General features: G+C 34.0%; 1 protein-coding gene across 1 annotated transcript in view; it reads right to left on the minus strand.

The window, feature by feature from the left end:
* The window catches only part of LOC149787255 (uncharacterized), a 91239-nt gene extending 79305 nt beyond the window's left edge, over positions 1–11934 (minus strand). Inside the window, exons 1-3 of the mRNA XM_089976078.1 lie at positions 11928–11934; positions 9344–10129; positions 6328–6588 (exon numbers count right to left, since the gene is read on the minus strand). Of these exons, the coding sequence (XP_089832204.1) occupies positions 6328–6588; positions 9344–10129; positions 11928–11934 (1054 nt within the window). The remainder of the gene's footprint in view (positions 1–6327; positions 6589–9343; positions 10130–11927) is intronic.
* Between the last annotated feature and the right edge of the window lie 7313 nt (positions 11935–19247).

A 19247-nucleotide genomic window follows, 5' to 3' on the forward strand; every position in this document is an offset into this window, starting at 1 on the left:
TCACTCCACGTCTACCTACCGATTTCATAAAATCTTCTGATTTTTTGCAGAGAACTCCCGGTCATTACATTATGTCTTCAATTTTTATTTCATCTAAACCTGTGAATTATTGTTGTGATGAAATAATTAATTTACTATAAAGAATTTGCTTCTTCACTAAAAAGAATGTTAAGTTTAAACATTATTCATGTAAATTAATGATTTTTTTACCTCTTCAATAATACAAAAATAAAAAAGTAAACAAGAACAGAAAAATAAAACAACAATAGAATCGTCCAAAATTAATTTCAATCCCAAGAATTATCACTATGAATGCTTAACTCCTTATGCTATAGCGCCATTTCCACGAAAGAAACCAAACATGAGTGAACACCTGGCATCTTAATACCTTGTATACCAATCTTAATTACCATCGTTAAATTAAAAAAAGGAATGAAAATACATACCATGCAGGAAATGTCTCCTCAAAAAACTAATTCAGAATACATGTTGTATGATAAACAATACTAAATGCTTTACGAGTTGACAATATGGGAATAAGGTCAGATATACAAAGAAGGGTAAATAGCTGCCACATGTACTGTACCATAAGGCTGGGTATTTTTGGTACCTCTAGCTCAACAAAATTGGGATTCCTTTATTTGCCAATAAATTGATGTTGCTTGTGTAACACACAACAGTGTAGAACATGGTTTCTTTGAATTACAGCAGAGGGCCAATCGTTTTCGCAAAATAGTTGCATGGATAAGGATTAACTTTTAATCAGTCGCACTGGCTTTCTTGCTTGTTTATTTAAGACTAATCTTTAGCTAGTGTGCAGTTTGACCACAGATGACCAGAATATAAAAACAGGACACGTCCTGGTGGAAAATAGGTCATGTCATAGGGAGAAACAGTGAGTCTTTTTGCAAATTTCAGGCATATTGGACTATGATGATTGATTAATATTTAGTGAAAACAAGGCTGTAAAAATACCCCCCCCCCCCCCGAAAACCTCCAGGTTTTAGGTCCCAATCTCTATTTTTTGTATTCAGTCTCTATACTTGGCTTTTGAAAAATTCATTGGTATGCCTTACACCCTGTTTTACAAAAAATACGGTAATCGTGCTAATATTATGGAATAGAAGGCAATTACACATCAATGTAATGGTGTAGTTACTTGTCAAAATTTCCTCTTATCACAAGCCAGTTTCAGGGTTTGTAATGATTAAATGATCTGTACTGCTGTCACAAAACGAAAGACAAATTTGCTGACTATCAACATAGGAGATGCTGAAACATCAAGCTTTCCGTTGTGTGGAAAGTTATGTTCAGCTAAAACACAAAACTAAAATTGATTTATGTTGATCTTAGATGATCTATATGAGAAGTTTAGCCTTTATTATTACAACTCTTTGTGATCATGTAAATTATGTTGGTTATATGCCTTGTACAATTAAGCGTGCATACCTTTTTAAAAATATTAACTCAATTTGTAGGATCGCTTATATCATTAAAAATGTGTAACTCATGAGCATGTGATCCAACATAAATGAAACAGCTATTAAGGACTACCTGAAATGTTATCTGGAAGAATTCAATTTGATTGAAACAATGAATAAAGCAAAATCTGCATCTAATATGTTTGGGAATAAGTAAGGATTTAAGTGATGCTATGCACACTTTGCACTGTGTAAGTACTGTGCATTATAGTTCAGCATGGTCTCCCTGGTAAACTCAACCAGCCAGCGAATAATGAAATCTATATTTACCTTTATTTAACATCATGTTGGAGAAATCAGAAAATATGCACAGGCAAAATAATAATAAAATCAATCATAGTACTTTATAACAGTTTAATAATTGTCAGGTCACCGAAAGTTACTTTTTCACATACCTATGTCTACGGAAATGGAAAAACTTGTTTCTTGTACCAAGATTTACAGCCATTATAGTAGTCAACAAAAAGATCTAAAAACTGTCAAGATTAGACATTGGCCTGTGGAGAAGCCGACCCCCCCCTTCTTCCAACCCTTTATGGATTCCTAAATTATTCGGCTTATATGTGAGGATATACGGTACATAAATTCTAATTCTTGTAAAACCTGGAGCAAACTAAAGATTGTTATTTCACTTTCTGTAAGAACTGAGTTACATGGTCTAAGCAGGGTGACCACTGGCAGAACTTGACAATACTGGACACTACCCTACTGACCGTTCCAGTGGCGATCAGAGTATCTGCCTCACATGCAGACGTTCTTGGGTTCGAACAAAAAAAAAACACCCACCCCCGAGTCATACCAAAGACTAATTAAAAATTGGTAATAGCAGTTGCATCTGTTGGCATTCAGCATTAACAGGTTAGTGTTAGGATAGCTGGTCTGGTGTCAGGATAATGTGACTGGATGGGACATGCTACATGTCTGCAGCAATGATGCCCCAGTGCTAGACAGCACTATGAACTGCCACACTGCCAATATTGTAGCAATATGACTAGAAAATTGTTACAGCTATGTTAAAAACCCAAATCACAAACACATACTCACACCCCCCTTGCCAACAACAATACACAAGTGCAAACATTGTCAGTGTTAAGGCCAGGCAGAATTAGGGCCTTTGACATAGTCCTGACCCAACCTATGACAGTCCTAACTCAACCCATGTAAGGGTGTTAATTTTTTAACATAAATGATTAATAATATGGTGCTATTATTAATTGTGACCTCAGGGATGGCCCGAGGGTTTTTTGGCAACCAACATATCACTCCAAGAAATAAAAATCACTTCCATTTAATTTAGCACCACTTATACCTGGATCTCCAGGCAACTGCCTAGTACATCTATATGTTCAGGCCAGCTCGGTATGACAAAGAAACACCATTACATAAACTATGATAACACTCAGGCCATCGTATTAAGTAAAGGCCTTTAAGGTTATGCTCTGCATATTTATTGATGTCTATATTAATGCATGAGTAATTTATATTGTGGTTGTAATGAAATCCAGAGTTTTCTGTTAGTCATTAGAAAGGAAACATACTCATCCATGTGGTCATATTCTGATGTAGTATTAATATAACCAAGCTTGGACATTAGTTATTTGGTTCAGATGGGACAAGCAGTGAATGACTAAAAAATTTCAAATGACTTGATATTTAAATCCCATATGAGGTATTTGAAAAGAGTGGAATCAGAACTTATATAACTTGAGAAAGACAAAAACTGTATATTCATATTTTTACCCGAAATGTATCTCTCGACAACCAAAATAATTGTTGTGATAGTTTGAAAACCTTTGTCATTGCTGTGAAAAAACTTACTAAATAAGAACCCTATGCCTTTGTACTATTTACAAGATGAAGAAAATGATGAGTACTTTAAGAGGTGTCAGACACTGATAGATAACTAAGTAAAAAGTGGATCACTTTGAAGTATGCTAAATTTACTCTAACAGCTTTGCTGGCAAAGAAAATGATGGATCCCTCATACCAGCATTCCTTGCAATGTAATGGATGAGGGGTATTTTCACGTTTGAATGAATGCCCTTTATTCATCACATTCCCAAGATGAAGAATCTAGTGTTAATTGTGTATAAGGATACTTCAAAAGTTGTGGTAGCTCCAAACCTTAGATGGGGAGGGAGAGTCTAGATTGGACTAAAGATTTAATATCTAAATTGTGTTTAATAAAATCTATTCAGGAAGAAATATATTTCTTGGTGTTTAAGTAAGCTAACAATCATAAAACAAAAATACTGATGTTCACACAAAAACCATTCAGTGCAATTCTTCTAACCTGAACCCCCAGGTCTTTCTGTAGATAAAGTTGCCTGGTTAATGGCTTATATGGTGTTAGTACAGATACCACTCACCATATAGCTATGTTACAAAGCAGGCTAGCATGCAACAGAGGGTGATTAAAAGCCAAAAGGTGCATACACGATGAAAGCAGCCTATACATTTATGTACATCAAAGGAAAAAGCACACTAAAAGATAAAATACAAACAAACATCAGATAAGTGTGTTACAAACATACAATGCAGTCAAAGGTGAATATCAGAATTATATTGATTTATGGTTATAAAAAGTCACCGTCATATGACGGAAGAAAGTTGGTTTTTGTCATATGATGGATGGAAGAAAGTTGGTTTCTGTCATATGATGGAAGAAAGCTGGTTTCTGTCATATGACAGAAGAAAGTTGGTTTCTGTCATATGACGGAAGAAAGCTGGTTTCTGTCATATGACAGAAGAAAGTTGGTTTCTGTCATATGATGGAAGAAAGCTGGTTTCTGCTAGTAACTCAAGTTCTCTACAATATACAGTACCAACACTGTGTGGATGGCTAGTACTTGTGATTGGAAAGAAATCATTTTTGGGCTCATTTTTGGGCTCAAAAGCTAATGTCAGGGCCACTGAAAATCAAACAGTTTCCACATAATAAGTGGACTTTTCCAACATTTACTGACTGAAACAATTTTTAAAATGTTTTTTGTACAATAAAAAATAAACATTAGTTCTACATCACTAACACTGTCCAAAGTAAAAGTCACTGACTAAAGGAAGAAAAATGGTTTCCTCAGTAAATTGTAATTTTGTCTAACAGAGCTGGCCAACTTCTTGTGAATGGCTTGCACTAGGAATAAAGAAAAAGCCAATCAATCTTGGGGTTGACGGTTCAATGGAATATCCTATCAGAAAATTAACTACTTAACAAACTTGGTTTATTTGCAATAGTTATAAACCTTCTGATATTTATATGCATTTATTACATATTCACTGTTTTCAAGACTATAACATTTTCAATGATAAAGTGATACATTACAATTTAGTTAAATATCGTAAAAAGAATTAAATCATTAAAAAATTATAATGACTAATTGATGTTAATTACTTTCATAGTACTTGGGCCTGTATGTAGAAATGACTTCTCTTCAAAACTTACAACTGACCCTTTGAGCCAGTGTGGGCAAACCCTGTTGCCAAGTGGCAAGTTGGACAAGAAAGGTTGGCTCAGTTCTTGCATGGTGTGGCTAATTTTCACTTCTCATTTACCATACCTGTGGCTACATTGAAAAATAGGTTGCCCACACAGGCCCTAGAAAAATAAAGGGTCAATGGATACCAACTAACCCTCAAGAAAATCAGCATTCCATTTCTGTATAACAAATAGAAATTTATGTAGAGAGAGTCAATCAGGTCATGATGCAACACTGACTTCACCATCTCCTTGTAGCAAGTTTACGTTATGAACAATATACTCCAACAAACAATGGACAGATTCACCTCCCACGTAATTTCTGTAAACAAATCCTGACTTCATGGCACAAGCCATTTTATCAAAATACAGGTCCAGGGTAAGAAATTTGTAATGAAACATGTCTTGAATGTAAGATCCAAACATCATCAAAACTTGGTCGATTTATTACCTCTATTCTGAAAGGGTCTACGGATTCTTTTGAGGTACACTGTTTGGTATACTGACTTATATTTCCTGCTTCCAATGAGTTCTTTGTTCATCATGAGATACACAAATATATCAAAGTAACTGTCATGATAAAGCTGATCTTAATGATGAAAAAATTAGAGAAATAAAAACTATGGACTTTTTGATGAGTTGTCCTTTTTTCCAAAGTAAGCACTTCTTCTGGTCTTACTATGATTTAATAAAAAGTAAGCATACTTCCAATTTGTAAGGACTGGTATGAACCATGTGATTTGTGCCCCAGCATTTACTTATTTAATATTAAACTGAGTTATTTAATAACGTTTTCATTTTCAAGCTTTATTTTATAATTTATGCTCTTTTTCTCATCTTATGTCCTTTCCGATTGAATTACAAGGCACAAAAATAAAACTTGGAAATATACTATGCCTAATCCATTTTTATACTTGTAGAGATAGTTTCAGAGTACTTAAGCAAGCTTTTTTTACACATCTAGATAATAATCATGGCTGAGCAGCCAGCTGGTATATTTATAAATTAATAAATTGAATCAGGAAGGCATCAAACATAATCAAACATGGCTTGTAGCTTTTGTGAAAGGCATTTACTCTGATGCTGCTAATATAAGCACAGTCATACACTCTCAAGATTTTCTAACATGTATAATCCTTAAAAGTATGAAACAATGCAGTGTTATACTGTAAGGCAATTGTACTTAAAAGCAAATATGTAACTTGTGCACAAACAACTTCCTATACATGAGTTAGCATGATGTAAAATCACACAACACATAACTTTGACACTAGAATGGACAGACAACAGTATAACATGCTAAATTTCACTTCATAGCCTACGTATAAATACATAACATAGGATCTTTTATGATTGTGTATATGCATATACCTTGTGTTCGTCTTGTCCATTCCCCGGTCGATAAAGAAACATCACAGCAGTTGACATAGACATCTATGCCCTCTGTACTACATCTGTCAGAAATGTTTACTTCCTCCCCAAGAAGTCGCTTGACCAGGGTGGTCTTGCCTACACCACTGTGTCCGACAACCATAATTCGTATGCTGTATACTGCCTCCCTTCCATCTTTTAGAGCCTCTTCAAAAACTTGGATGGATCTGTCATCCATGTTTAAAATTTCTACTGGAATACCTGTGCAAATAATTGATAAGTTACATAAATAGTTCCAACATTGCAGCAGTAGCTTCAGTTAGTCCAAAATTCACAAACTTAAGTTATTTTAAAATAGGAGAATTGATTTTTACCTGAGTAGGCAGTACCAGCTTCTAAAAGTACAATGAAAAATAAGATTATAAAAACTGTTTTAAAAACAAAGCTATGATCTTTTTATTTCCGTGTTATCTCTGAAGTTCGGGAAATAAAAATGGCAAAGCAGAGCTAGCAGTTGTTTGAAAGGACACATCTAAAGCAAGACATATCTTATCTTGTCAAAAACAAATTATACCCATCACACTCATACACCAAAAAATAAAGAGAATTTAAATTTATTTTAATAATTCCTACATATACCTAGTGTCTGGTTTTCAACAGCAATGGTTATTTTTTTCTTGAAAAATTAAATCCAAAACAAGTTACAAAACTGCATAGCCCAACCTAAAGGTTCCTGTTTCTGTCAACTTTGGTATTCCAGGTCCATTTATATGTTATTAGTAACCTGAGAGGCACCAACAAAGGTTCCTGGTCTGCCAGACATTTAGTTTTATTTTCACTTCAATATAAGTAATAGCAGTAATCTGATTGGCTAATCAAAAAGTCACTAGAATACGGCCTCATATCAATGTCATTTAGATCAGTACAAAAAAAAAAACTTGAGCTGTAACACTGAGCTAAAGCAACTTAGCAACTCATAAAATATTCTATCCATTCACACTAATTAGAAACTTTACATTTTTTTCTTAAGCACAGAGTTAAGAAGACTGCATTACTGAAATAGGCCTAGTTGTATCATGCGATAGAAAAAAACTACATTTTTGAGAATTCAACTGTTAAATGAAAGTCAAAAAATGTGGATACTCCCCAGCTATTTCTGAACTCTGTATTCCCAACTGATAAACCGTTACATTTATATTAAACGTTTATCAAATGATTTATGTTTAGGTACCATAGGAACTTGTATCGTTGCTTAAAGTTTACCTATAAATCATACATGTACTATACTATTATAGTAGTACTGTATATAGTGCATGTATAATTTATGGGTAAATTATATGCAACTATACAAGCCCATGTGGTGTTTGTTACTGATATTAGTGCCCAAGTTCCACTGGGGCTCTTATCATTGTCCTTAAAGGAAAAAGGCTATTTTTATATACATTACATCACAAGTGCATGATCACACACCTATATTGATAAACTGAATGAATCCACAACACATCCATCAGTACCAGTACAGATTTGGCGGTTTGATTTATGGGACAAAGGACTGTCGGACTGATGTATTCAACATACAATATACCAGCTGTTATAACAAGCATAACCAAAATAGTGTATGAAACTCAAATCACAGTAAGAAAATTCTCTAAATCATAAAAATGAAATCTTAAATAAAATACTTTATTTGTTAAAGTACAAGCTAAATAATCCAAAATAATGCTTGCTGAATAAAAACAGATGCATAATATTATGGTAAAATTCATAATTACACATTTCAAATGTTTGTGCATTAAGTACATCTAAAGTAACTTATTTTTTTTCATGCCATTAACGAGTTTCTTTTTTCACAAATTAAAACAAAAATGCAGAAGGTAACATGGTTTCTAAGGTTTCAGGAGATAAAACAATCATCATTTTGTTGATAACTATGCCATGTAAATACTTCTGAAGACCGGTGATGGGGCATGATACATAATGGTATGGAGCCAGACCAGTCTTCTTAATAACACTATTGCCGAATTTTAGTGCCGAGACATGAACATGTAGCGTATATATTCATCATATGACATTTTCTATTTGAATTATCAACCATATTCGCCCAATTAAAAAGTACATACATTTACAGCCTTGTCTTTTCAGTGTGCCATATAAAGTCATTGCATCCTTTGGAAATGTAAACACATCCTAGTAAATATGGCGCGCATTGAATAATGTATTGTAAAACATCCAAATATGGTAGAGCAAACATTAGACTGCTCCCCTGTTATACTCTACATATCGCTATAAAATTGAAGAATTTGATTAAACATAAATTTCCATTGCGATTAAACATTTTTTTTCTAGTTGATAAATATCTTTATAAGATCAGTATAGAATCGCTCCATAAACACGAATGCTACATAAAAAATAAAAATTTAAAAAAAAAAACTAGATCAGAATACGTGGGAATTTTGAACGTTATAACACTAAATGGTGCCCCGGTCTAAACCTGATTCAAGGTCGCGTGCCAGGAGATATCAATGAAAGCGCCACCTTCTGGGAGAAAAGTTTATTACTCTAGAATGACAGAGTTACGACTGTACTAGCCAGCCGCCATTAACACAACCAGTATATATTTAAAATGTTTACATGAAAATTTTGTGATGACAAACAAGGTGCATATCATTAATAATCAGGACTTAATGTAATTGAGTACATGTATATTAGTATTAAATTTTAAATGAACGAATAATATTTTATTTATAGTTAAAATCAATAAAGATTCCTAAACATCACGACTGACTTATGTTGGAATCATGACAATAAAAATTAATTTATTTCATTTTTAATTTATTTTACATCTTTAAAACATATTTATCTTATAATAAAGTTATATGTGTAACATATATAATTCATATTATTGTTTTCAAATGTGAATTGAAATCCTTCATGACTTTAAAAAAAAAATAAAGTATGTAGTTTTAGTTTTCGTGTTATGTAAAATTTGATTTAATTTGAAATAAATCAATCATACCTGGTTGATGTGAATACTCCAGTCTGTACACTGTTATCACATTACTGTACCTGCTTGTGTTGTACATAACTCCATGCTGGTCATTATAGAATATTCCATAGGGCCTTGATGACACTGTGTGTATGGTCACTAGTTGACCGCTGTCTGTCAGCTGATGAATGATGTTAGAGTTCCTGTCACACACGTAAATGAAATTCCTCCTATCAACCATTATTGAGTACGGTATAAATCCATCATGTTGATACAGAAACTTTGGTGTGTGTTGATTAAAAATATCATATGCATACACACCATCAGTAGTAGTAGTGTAGTCAAAAGTCCAACACGAGATGTAGACAGTGTTGTCTTTTACGGCCAAGTGACTACCAAAGTCCCCTTGACAGACCTTGTGAGTTGAGTCTACACGTCCATCTGTAAGGTTTACAACACACCAGTACAACATGAAGTCGTCCCAATTCCAACCGCTGACAACGAGTTTGTCTGAATTCAATTTTGCCACTGAATGACATCTACGAATTCCTGTCCTTACATTTAATGTTTTGACCCGTTTTACGTCATGTATAGATTTCAATGACATGATTACAATCGTACTGTCTATCAGACACACAGCAACTTCCGTCTTGCTAATAAGACAGACACCCATGGGACGGGACTCCAGTTCGTGTGATGTAAACAGTTTGCCGTCAAGAAGTCTGTAAAGATGGAGATTCCACGCATTGTAGTCTATGACCAGCAACATGTCTTCTGTCACCACAACGCCATTGTAGAAGACGGGTTCACTGCCACCTGTGGTTAAAAATTTCAGACGTAAGGAAACGGAATACACAAAATACAGACATATATACTTATAGTAAACAATGCAATATAAACGTGTAAATATCTATACACTCATTTCTGACCTAAAACAGTAGTCAACTGTCATAAATTTAGCCACCACCACAATTATCGTAATAGTCGTATTATTTGTATTATTATTGTTATTATCATAGTTGCTATTTCATATTGTTTTGCAACTAAAACAACAAAAATGACAACAACAACTACTACTAGTACTAATAATAATAATAATAATGCCGAAATGTTCGTATCTGCAAGGAATACACTTAATTGATTTTTTCAGTTAATAACTTTAATAAGTCACTACTGAGTAGAGTGAAATACGTGGTTTTTTTTCTTCTCACTTTCAGTCAATAGATAGATAATATTTGCTTCAAACGAGTGAATAACGGATATCTTTCAAATGGTGTGTGAAAAACTCTGTACTTTCACCAGCGGCGAATCTAAAAAATAACAAGTTTTTCATCCACGAGATGAAATATATCCGCTATTCACTCGCAACAGGCAAATATTTATATCTGATGCTCAAACCTAATGGCTTATTTGAGAAAGAAAGACAGTAGTAAATAAACGGTAATAGAGTAAGATATCTGCTACTTCAGTAAGATGTAAATATTATATGACAATTATCTTGATTATAAAATAAACTTAAAAATAACATCGGTCAAAGTAAAGGAGAGATAAATAGGTGGCAGTGAATTTACATAAATTTCAAGTAACGGATGAGAAGTTGACATATGTGATTTATGACCCAAGTATCAATGCGAGACATCATGATGTGATAGCCCGGGGTCTATCCCCACCCTAAAAAAATCATCCCCTGGGCCATATCATAGAAACTATTGAGAAACCCACCCTATGCGCATAATACACACTTATTCGGCACGAAAAGACAAGTTTACACGTACAACCGGCATTTACAACTATGGTCAATCTCTACTTATAAAGAGACTTCATGACATATTGGAAACCATTGAGATCCACACAATATACATACAGAATGCATGAAAATTAAAATTAAAATATGCAACCGAAATAGCCCTTACACCAGTAGACTTAGCTCTAGATATTTCCCACCTCATAACCACATATAAATGGCATAACGTTACTTGCTGGTTATAAAAGACACATGTAAAGACAAACACAATTAATGTTTGCATATAGGTCAGTTCTTATCCACAGGATCGAGACCTACACATTATTAGGTTCAATTTTCAGGCTTTCTGTCAAAACTGGAACAAGCTAAGATTATGATAGATGTTTAACATATACAAAATTCAAGCTGTTGATTGTTGTTAGGTAAAATTACCAAATAAAATCAAATCATCAAACAAAATTATGCACAAGGTATGACAGTAAATTGAAACTATTTCAAAGAACCAGGGAAAAATTACATGAAGGATAGAATGTCAGGTGAATGATGAACTAATTATCCGTAAAAAAAATTATTTAAAACCCGTGAACTTTTTCTTTCGAAAGTAAAATACTGAAAACACTCGTTTCCTTCTAAAAATTAATATAATGGAAATGGGTGTAGCCCATATATTTTCTTTTACTGACGGTAATACGCAGCCCTAATATTACCCGTGGAATTTAAAACAATAGTTTGTAAAATAAAAATAAAATAATCGATAAATATGTAGGATATATCATCCTCCAATATTTGCCAATGATGTTCAGCTTTACATGTATATACTACCCTGACTACTTCAAAGAAAAGTCCTGTTTGCATTGTAAACTTCTGTACTCTCCATGATTCCTGTCGTCTGCTACAAAATCCAGCTACGCGTTCCTCGTAGCTCGCGCTTCATTAACACTGGGCGTCTTACGGCGCATTAATACACAACATACGGTCATTGGAACCTCTGGATCATATTGCATCAAAGGTTCATAACCAAGAACCCGACTATTTGGCGGTTTAGCCTCGCTCCCAGATGATCAGTAGTTATCGACGCTTTTTCAGAAATGGTGATCGTCTTTAGTAGCACACTTCGAGCACAGGTTTGTTCATACCATCTCAATAGAAAAATTGATTTCGATTGTTCATCATTTATATTATAAATTATAAAACTGCACATTCATGTATAGAATGCTTATGTTGCACTAAGAGCATAAAGTGTGCAGCAGCGCATGTGAATGTTGTCAACGATTTCAAATTTGCTTACTAAAAAGACGGGTTAGATTCATATACCCTTTAGACGTTTTTGCATGTATTAAATGCCTTTAACATTTTAGCGACTTGGGCGAGCACAGCTACGAGAATATCTTAAAACCACGTACTGTATTCTAATAATAACTGGAGTCCCTGTGGCTAATTGGTGCTTTTTGACACAGGCATTTGATTCCGGGGGTAAACTAATGTGTACACTCACCAATTAACAGTTAATTGGTGAGTGTACACATTAGTTTACCCCGGAATCAAGTGCCCGTGCCTTTTTACAACCCTTACCATTATTGTACTTTGACTTCGTTAAGTTTTATTCCAAAGAAATTTTCAGTCTTCCCCAAATGAAATCACTTAACAGTATTTTCATATTTATTTAAGTTCATGTGCAAATTGTATCAATCTTAACCAAGGGAGACCATTGGGATGACCCCAGGTGGCTGAGTTACCTACATAGCTCTCCATTACCGATCACTGCCATCTTATCTCTGTCCATTTAGGTATGAATCTCTGACTCGACTAATGTGGGTATGTGAGAAATCGTGCCAGTAGCTTTTGGTTGGTTAGTGGGTTTTACCAGAGTTTACCCAAGTTCTTCCTGCACTAGTTATAATGGCCAACACATATTGTCTATCTTGTACTGAAAAATGCCTTTCAAACCACAACATCGCATGAAAGAGAAGTTAATAGTCTGTATATTTTATATACTGTTTGAGACTGAATTTCCACACATTGTAGCAAAGAAGAGTACCCTCTAAGGAATATCTCCTCTCCAATCTCCACTCCAAACTGTTCTAAAAATACCTTAGTGTCAGATACTATGTTTTAAATACAAATTCCATTGCCAATTCTAATCAAATCATTGGTACATAATACTTTGATGCAAGTTTTTTGGTATTATTCTTGGACAGTTGATAAAATGTTTTCCCCTCTTTTCCCAATCCAATTGAAGAAGTCTATTTAACATACTATCACTTACCATCATCACCCTTCCATTCCAGTAAATATGTAACATGCTTGTTATCAGCAGTGATGAAGTTAGATAACTTTTCCAATACTGATACATTGACATGGAGGAATGGAAAAACTGTATATGTACTTTTTTGATGATAAATTTGTCTTCACCTTAAAATTAAATGATATTTTAACTTGAAATAAACCCAGTAGTACAGAAGTCTTATTAGTACAAATCAGGTTACCAATTAACACTTGTGGAGACCATATGGTCTGTTAGAGAACTTTAATGTTACTAAATATTTTATTACCTAATCAAACAATAAAAAATATTTCACACAATAATATTTTTATCATATATATTAATTGCAGTCATATTTACCATTACCATTAAGAAAATAAAGGTAAGCTGAGAGAACCATCTTTGTTGTAGGCATTTTATTGGTGGGGTATGCATTTTTTACTTTAACTAATAACAGGAACCTCAGAGGAATTTGGCCCAACTAAACCCTTTCTATGAAGAAACAAAGAACATTAATTAATGTAGCTATTTTCAAGGAAGTTGTTTTACTCCATCATTTTTCCGTAACCACTGTTCTCATTGCGGGTATTTGGAAGACATTTCATTCTGTTGACATACATAATTCGCAATGACTCAATCTGGTGTTTATCTCTAGCAATACACAGTAGTTACTAATGCCACAAAAGCATCAACAGTAATTAATTGTATGATTGAACTATATATGTTTCAATATAATATGTACTAAGCATTACATAAATTGCACTCATAATTTAGGTCTCTACCCAAGGAAAAGTCAAATTGGTTTGGGGCTTTCCAGTTGTGATTCTGGCTATAACTTGTAAGCATGCTTTTTAAAACAAACATTAAGTCAGACAAAAACCAGACTGGATATTTATATATTAAGAGTGGGTTCAAAAACCTGATTTGCTTCCAGTAACTGACCTTATTTTTAAATTATTTGCATACATTTTTTCTTTTTTATATGTTTGGAAAAGCATTATAAGCAACATTAATAAAAATCATTTCTGGTTGTCAAATGGCATTTGATGGGCATATTAACCTTAAATGAAATAACCTGATTAGACTTGTATACCCTGTTGGTGAATTTTCATCTTTTACCCATTTGCAAACTGTTGAGACTTTGAATTGTTGCACACAACTTTGAAATGAAGATTAAGTCAAAATCATTTGAAGCAGAAAAATGAAATTTAGTAGGCATATTTATAACATACAAATAAACTGATTAGAAATTGAACTCATTGTAGCAATTCATTTCATTTTTATAAAAATATTATTGGACATTTTTGTAATACCAAAACCTTGTTTTCCATTTACATGTAAGCAATCTATTAACAAAAAATAAGAAACAAAAACAAAAAATAAATTTAATCAAACCAGGCAATATCAGATATTTTAGATATATTCAGTAGGCATTAATATCTGTTTAAGTTCAGGTGACTCTTTTCTTGTCATTTAATTTGCACACCTATTTAAAACTTTTAATGAAGTTTATTTCAAGAAAACGTGCTTACATAGTTAATCAGCAATCGCTTATGTCAGACAAATAACATGTATAAGCATATTTTGCTATAATATATGAATGACCTGAATAGGTTTCCATGCCATTCAAATTTGTACGCATTTAGTAAAATATTTAATTTGACTTTTTTGATAATAACTGTTGGCTCCATTTAAAACCAATTACTTGATGCAGACAAGGTATATATACTGGTATACATAGGTGGATTAATTCAATAGATTTTATGTTATCGTACCAAATTTCACATATTTTACTTTCTAGGAACAAAAATGTTTCCCTTTTGGCTGCAAAATCAGCATATGTTCGCTACACTATTGATAACATTCCCTTAACTTCACCTTGGTAAATGTTTCCTTTCCATGTATTAAGTACCAATAAAGCAGAATGACATTATTGTGTGGCTTGCATGGAAATATATTTTTTTTGGTTCCAAAACAACTTGCTTCAATTTCACCAAATCGTAAGGCTATAAAATCATTGCTGTGTTAGATGAATGTATTCTAAAACATCCCATGATTTGGGTCATTTAACAATCTTTATTTTATAAATAATATGTAATTTAAAGTGTTGGTTTTAAGCAAATTCATATACCAATACTATTAGTATATCAAATTGTGAACCGCCCCTGGTGCAATAACACGCATATGTAAACTTTCTCGCGTAAGTAAAACAGTGTCCTATTAAATCTAGATCAACGATGAATTTCCACACATTAATCATTATTGATGTATGAAAACAATGATAAAAAGGGTTAATAATCCCGTTTTCTAAGTTTAATATGGTACACAATTTCATTTTTCTGTTTTCTGTTACACCCCCCACCCCACCCTCTGCTCTAATGCATAACAGAAAAACTATGCAGTAACCTGGGGTAGGAGAGAAAAAAGTTTTGAGTTGGATGAAAACCTTGAAACTGATCTTACACCAAGTATTCTGCAAGAATACGGTTCATTGCAATGGTATGTATGCACTTTCCTTGGCATTTGTCTGCAGTGTTTACATAATCAATGATACAAAGTTGCAAATCCTGTCGACATTATACAGTAAATCTTTTGGTTAGGTGGACCATATACTGTGGTGTATTTAATGTCTTGTCCTTGTTGTTTTATAAGCCTATTATATTACATTTGAACTGAGTGCTGATTCATTGTAATGCACGCCACCCTCTAGGGGTAAATAGTTGTAACATCACTAGAGTCTAGGATGCAGCCTTCTCAGGCAGTAAAACTGTACCATCACTAGGGTCTAAGACTGTTACTCCATATTCCCAGGAAATACAACTGTACAATCACTAGGGTCTATGACTATGACTCCATCTTCCCAGGAAATACAACTGTACCAACACTAGGGTCAATGACTCCACAGGGTATACAACTGTACCATCACTAGGGTATATTACTATGACTCCACCTTCCCAGGAAATACAACTGTACCAGCACTAGGGTCTATTAATATGACTCCACCTTCCCAGGAAATAAAAATGTACCATCATTAGGGTATATGACTCCACGGGGAATACAACTGTACAATCACTAGGGTCTATGACTATGACTCCACCTTCCCAGGAAATACAACAGTACCAGCACTAGGGTCTGTGACTATGACTCCACCTTCCCAGGAAATACAACTGTACCATCACTAGGGTCTATGACTAAGACTCCTAAGCGGAAGTTTGCAGTGACTTATTGTGCCCCTGTGACTGTGCAAGGTTTGAACAGAGTGCTGTTACATTGTAACATGCTTCCCCCTTCATTATTAATATAACTGCAGCATCAATAGGGTCTGCAATTTTGGTGTGGGCATGCTTGTCTATATGTTGGTGATAGCTGCATCTCATTAAGGTAGGCCATTGTTTAAAGATGGAGACATCTATAAAAGCAAGTTAATCATGTGGACTTCCTTTTCTAAATTTTTGATTATTTTACATTTCCATTTTTTTCTTGTTGCTTTATTTTACAGATAATTTTTCTATTTAGGTATGAAATTAAATGTTTAAGTCTTCAAATTGAAATCAGCATCACAATAATTCATACAAATTACTTTTAATAACTTGCACAGTTAAAACTGTTCATTTTAGATCGCTGAACTTTGGATATTGAGGAAACTTGATGAATGGATACATCTAGTGGAACACATATCATCATGTTTAGAATAGGCCACACAACAACATCGTTTGCACAATTGCTGGTATTTTTATTAATATCTGTTTTCACATATTTGTCACTCAAATTAATTATACTGAAACTTAATATATGAAACTGAAAGAAAATTTTATCTGTGCCAATGGCTTCCAGGAGCCAAACAAATATTTTTCAAGGATTTTTTTTGTGTGTGTATTAGACTGTATTTTCACTGTCGAATCGTATTCCAATATATTAGAACAATAATTTAGATATAGGCCTACAGGGCACATTTAAACCTAGCAACAGTAAGACTGACTATTTCACTCCCATATCATTTTGCAAATGAAATGTATCAAAGCAATATAATTTACAGTATAATTTGCTTCTGTCCAAATAATTGTTAACATCATCCCTCCGGAAAAATCAACACGTATATTCATTGTTTACAGAATGCGTAAGGGACGTGGTAGATATATAAAACAAAGGAAAATTACTGTTACGTAAAACATTTTATGTCCTGCAATAAAAAATAGGTTAAATATAGCACTTTAACCGTATAAACAAGCTATTGTCAATAGATAAATATAACAGAACCGTTTTTTTTTTAGTAACATCCCGAATGCAGTTGCTGTGTTCCAGAGCTTCCCGCCAATATTTAACATATTCCTTAGTAAAACAGTTAAAACAGAAAACGATGCAGTATTGGATCTAAAGTTCACATATTATTTTCTCCAATATTTTTATTTCGTTTGCATCAGGGCATAGAAATTGCGGATCATCCACGCATCGTCCATTTTGTTTACATTAGATACAGTGTTCGTGACCATGTTTTAGGAAAGGTCAAGGCTGATCAATGCTCCTACCAGTTGTTAAAGTACGACAGGGGTCCAGTCTACCTGTCGGCTCAGGTGCTGTTCATTGTGACGTCATCAGGATATACTGACGTATGGCCTTCAACCGTTTAACATAGACATGTGTTCCATCGCCGCGAGAAAATAATTACTCGCTGAATGAACCAAAGAATTTTGAAAAATCTTACCATTCTGCATCAAAACCACAGTAGGCACCATATGCAATCTATACTAATTGTGCTGCATTTTTCAAACGGTGTGATTTTCTCCAGCGTCATTTTATTGCATAATTCATAGTACTGCTGTACCGTAATAAGTATGCTCGATGGAACTGAAGGCCAGGTCAAGGGGTTGTCAAGTGTGACGTACACTAACTGTTTATTCATAGACTGGATTCGAAACTATAACAAGAACAAAAAACTGGAACTTTAGATTTACGAGTTGGGTATTGAAATAACTGAGGAGGAACGTTTTTAAGAAATGTTACGATCATCCTCGTCATTGTCATCATTGTCAAATTATTTATCAAAATAATCGTCACAAGAATAACAGTACCTACATCATTGCCACCAAATTTTTATTATCGTTATCGTTGTTAATATGGTCATGTACGATGATCGTTATTTCTATTATTTCTGTAACGTTGTTGTTGTTAATCTTATCCTTCCTGTGTTTTCTTTATGTTTGAGGGGTAGGGGTGGGGGCTTTCAACGGCTAATTGACGCTGTCTGTGTTATGCAGTTTTACTGTTTTTCAGGGATGTTTTATGATAAAATACATGATTTGTGCACCATTGTTTCAAAAATATACAAACATAATTGTGCGAAAAGCAATGTTCCATTTCTCTTTCGTCTTCATTTTAATCATATGTGTTTGCCACCAGAAAATGATATTGTGTAGCAAATTAAAGGTCAGTGAACTTAATGTTTTCAAAACCATCTGCACGTTTGGCCAGATATTTAGTTTAGTTTGATTTGGTGTTTTTACGCACAGCAATACAAGTAGGTTATTTAATGCTCAAACAATTGGGATAAAGTGTCTTCGTTTCCGTCTGTCCGTCGTTCCTTTGTTCTTGTATTCGGAATTGTTACACTGATTATGAGAGAATTATCATACTGTGTATCATGTTGTCACGGAATTGGGTAGGAGTAATATCAATATGTATATGTTGTCAAAAATGTACTCGGGTTTCGTTGCCGCGTACAGCGTCACCAGAGGGTGGTATATTTTTTTAGGCTGTTATTTCGAAATCCTGAGCGAAACTCAGAACATGCTGCACGAACAAATGGCTTGCAGCGGGGAAACTAAGTACCTAGCTGCGCATCTGTCACAGCTAGTGTACTTATAGAGCAAATTCTCGAAAAACATCACATTACGCCAAGTCTTGTCAGGACGCTCACCCCTTTACGGGAG

The sequence above is a fragment of the Sinohyriopsis cumingii genome, chromosome 12 (genome assembly GCF_028554795.1).
Source record: "Sinohyriopsis cumingii isolate HCF-2022 chromosome 12, ASM2855479v2, whole genome shotgun sequence".
NCBI classification, from domain to species: Eukaryota; Metazoa; Mollusca; class Bivalvia; order Unionida; family Unionidae; genus Sinohyriopsis; species Sinohyriopsis cumingii.